This window comes from Habropoda laboriosa, unplaced genomic scaffold (assembly GCF_001263275.1).
Source record: "Habropoda laboriosa isolate 0110345459 unplaced genomic scaffold, ASM126327v1 scaffold32, whole genome shotgun sequence".
Lineage (NCBI taxonomy): Eukaryota > Metazoa > Arthropoda > Insecta > Hymenoptera > Apidae > Habropoda > Habropoda laboriosa.
This window is the reverse complement of record NW_017100135.1, coordinates 306,917-310,444: the sequence shown is the minus strand read 5'-3', so window position 1 is coordinate 310,444 and position 3,528 is coordinate 306,917. Positions and strand designations below refer to the sequence as shown.

At 32.2% G+C, this 3,528-nt stretch overlaps 1 protein-coding gene across 1 annotated transcript; it reads left to right on the top strand.

The window, feature by feature from the left end:
* Window positions 1-1,122: 1,122 nt before the first annotated feature.
* Window positions 1,123-2,748, top strand: LOC108578607 (protein FAM122A). The gene is given in 5 exon segments (XM_017941974.1): window positions 1,123-1,279; window positions 1,390-1,410; window positions 1,593-2,027; window positions 2,114-2,254; window positions 2,329-2,748. Coding segments are annotated over 5 exon segments (1,014 nt in total). The 5' UTR covers window positions 1,123-1,163; the 3' UTR covers window positions 2,630-2,748.
* Window positions 2,749-3,528: the final 780 nt, after the last annotated feature.

Sequence of the window (3,528 nt, the reverse complement as noted above, 5' to 3'; positions counted from 1 at the left end):
ATAATACAATTTAAGTACATTTAAAATAAATTCACGATTGTACGTATCTATAATTTAAAAAAAATGGTAAGACTAATATATTATTTAAATACCAATTTTAAACAATACGATTCAAAATGCGTTCGTTATATGACTCTCGTTTTACTCGCATTCATTGCGAAAGTCATAACGATAACTTTAAAATATTTGTACTTAATATTTGATTTTATATTCAATTATTTTTTAATATAAGGAAAATATATTATTAAAACTAAATTACTTACTTTTTATTCGTAAAAAAATTCAGAATCATTTCAATGTACGAGTATTATTGAAAATACTTAAATGTTGCGCCTTTTGAAAGAAAGAGAGAGAAACTATAATTTTAGAAAAGGATCATTGAAGATAGCATAATTCTCCTCCCTTTTCCCCTTTCCGATAATTTATATAGTAGTTAGTTTTACAATTCGATCATGTATTCTTAGGCTCATAGATTTAACGAAGGCTCAAGGCTACCAACAAATTCAGTGTGTTTCTTAATCGCGAAAGATTTTTCCTAAGGAAGCAAAAGGATCGTAGTCAGGTCTGACATACGCGTGCTTTGCGATAAGAAACGATAGGTGTTCGACCATCAGTTGAAGAAATTACAATTTATTTGCAGTTCGTAATATTGTTGAAGAGTCAGGGGTTACGAAATTAAATCAAGTTGTAATTTGTAACCCGGTTTCTGTACGGTGGTTCAAGTAGGAACTAGAAATCAAGAACATCCGAATTAGTCTCTGTACTTTGCTACTTCGTTCTTTTGCTATGCATACTTTTAATTTGATAGAATCTACATTTCAATAGTTCTCTTTTTGTGCTGTTTTATCTTACAAAGCAAAAGATCGATTAGAAATATTTCGCGCTAACAGCGCATCAAAACGTGAAACGAAAATCGAAGCGGCAGAGTTTAAATGAGAGCTCAAATGCGGCATCTTCTTAGTTCTCGTGCGAAAAGACAGAATTTGCTACTACTGAATTATCGAACAGCAGCAGCAGCAGAAAAAGACGTGATATACATTTATTTTGTACCAAGAATTAATTGCTGATCTGCTTAGTAAACTATATTGTTGCATATATTCCAATGTACTTTGAGTCCTTGAATAGTGTCTCCAGACAGATGTACCAAAAAATAATTGGTCTGGATGATCATGGATGTTGACTGCACAGTAGTTAGTTTAAAACGGTCTAATAGTGCACCCATGATCAACAAGATCACTGCAACAATGTCTGTGACATCACCATCCGCTTCTACGCCAAGGTATTTGCTATTAATTTTAAAATCAGTATAATCTATATGTTAAAATTAGCTGTAGTTGATTAGTCAAATTGTGTACTCTTTTGAAAAAGGTCAATTTTAATTGTTTGCAGGGATGTTCCATCAAATTTTGAATTTTTTTTTTACTGTAAATATATAATGCTAATGTCCATAATGTGCTATTTTAAAACTAAAAGAAAGTAATTATTTCAAATTGAATATAATGATTACATATTGGGCACCTTTATTAAAATTAAAAGTAACATTTGCTTATATAGTTTTGTAATATTTCATATAATAATATAAATTAGTAAACTGTATTTTCAACTATGGAATATTTGTTGTTTTAGAGTCCTGGAACTGTTCCTAGGCTAACGCCACGTGTAAGTCAATTGAGACAAGAAGAATGTATTGATGTTGCTGGTCGTGAAGCAGCACATGAAAAAGAAATACACAGTGCCATGCAGATCTCTCAATCATGGGAGGATCTCACCATAGAAGCAGAAGGATTATCTTTCAAAGATTCAGAATCAGCTTCATTACAATTTAAAATAGAGTCACGGCCAATTGTAAAACGAGTTCTTGATCCATTGAGTATCAATTTATCTGTAAGTGGCCCAACTACGTATTCTTCACCATCACCAACTAGAACTAGTTTTGGTCAAAGACAGTGCTATTCGCCTGGTGTTCATGCAGCTACTTGGAAAAGTAATTTGTCACCTAGTCCTACTAGAAAAGCTTTTGCTACAAGGTATATTTATTTATGCATAAAGAAGATATAATTTATTAATATAGTTTTATCAATTGAGAAATTTTGAAAATGTAATCTTTATTTAGACGGAGCTTGAGTCCTATCGCAATACGACCGAGTTGTTTAGCGTCAGTTAAGAGAAAATTTGAATTAGACGATTCTGGAATGGATCAATTACAACCTCCCACAAAACGTACCTCTGGTTTGCTAACTTCTGCTGCATCTAGGTAATTGAATTATTCAAAACAAAAAGTGAAATGTTAATGTAATAATATTTATAATATTTAATTTTTTAATACAGATTGGATGTGGCAATATCTAGTCTACATTCAGGAACCGTTAGTTCACTTGGAACTCCGGAATCTTGTTCCAGCCTCGATTCTTCTGGCTTCTCCTTTCGACCAGTGCACAGTCCATCTCCTGGTCATGGTGCTCCTCTGATTGTTAACGATGATCCATCTTCTTCCTCATCGTCTTCTTCATCTTCTTCGTCTTCCTCGTCTTCTTCCATTAACACTTCTTCATCAGAGGGATCGACTGTACAGGTTAAAACGCTTGAAGAAATACAAAACGAACAGACCACACGAGAAAACCACGGATAGAAAGAAGCATATAACAAATTCTTAAAGAAGAACATGTATCACTGCGATGATGAACTTATTCTTGCGAACAGTAAACAATGATCATTAGAGCGACCAATTTTATGTATTAAATTTATCTATAGGCCATTTTTTCACATGTAATGCCTACTTGCATTCTGGTCATTTTTATTTATTAATTTTCGCGTTGTGCAAACTGTCCAAATGTACATCAGTTGCATCGTAAGTAATGCTTTCATTTTCGTTAAAGTGCTTAATATTGTTATATCATCAAGTAAGGTTGAAGCGATAAAGTACATGTACAAATATATGCATACATGTAACGTAAACGCAGTTCTAAGACCAAAGCGAGTTATTTAGGAAAACATGCGTGCTTCCTACCTTTAAGACTGAATTCTGCGTTTTCTAAATACATCGAACCCAAAAGTTTTCTTTTGCTTAGGAAGGCTACGTGTATGTGCCGTTGCCTATTTTAATTTAATATGATAATTAAGGATGCGTCATTACAGCTGCGGCTCTTTTTTTTTATTGAATAATCCTGCCAACGTGTCCTTTATGCGATTCTTGTTTTTTTCAAAATAAGTAGACAAATAAGCTTATGTATAATATACATCAATTGATCAATTCGCGTATTAATAGTATTATTGATTCTATGAATCTCCAATCCTGTATAGTGTGTAAATAAACTACCTGTAGTACGTACTTTTATTCTGTGTACACAATATTTCTGAAAATGAATAATGTACAAGACAAAACAGTACTTTTTGAACAAATAAATGCGGAAGGTCAAGTAAAATACTTATTTCTTTTACTTGTTTTAAAATTGCATATAAACTTTTTAAATCTATGTACTTTACACAAAAGATCTAATTTTTGTATATTTTATAAATATATACATGCGA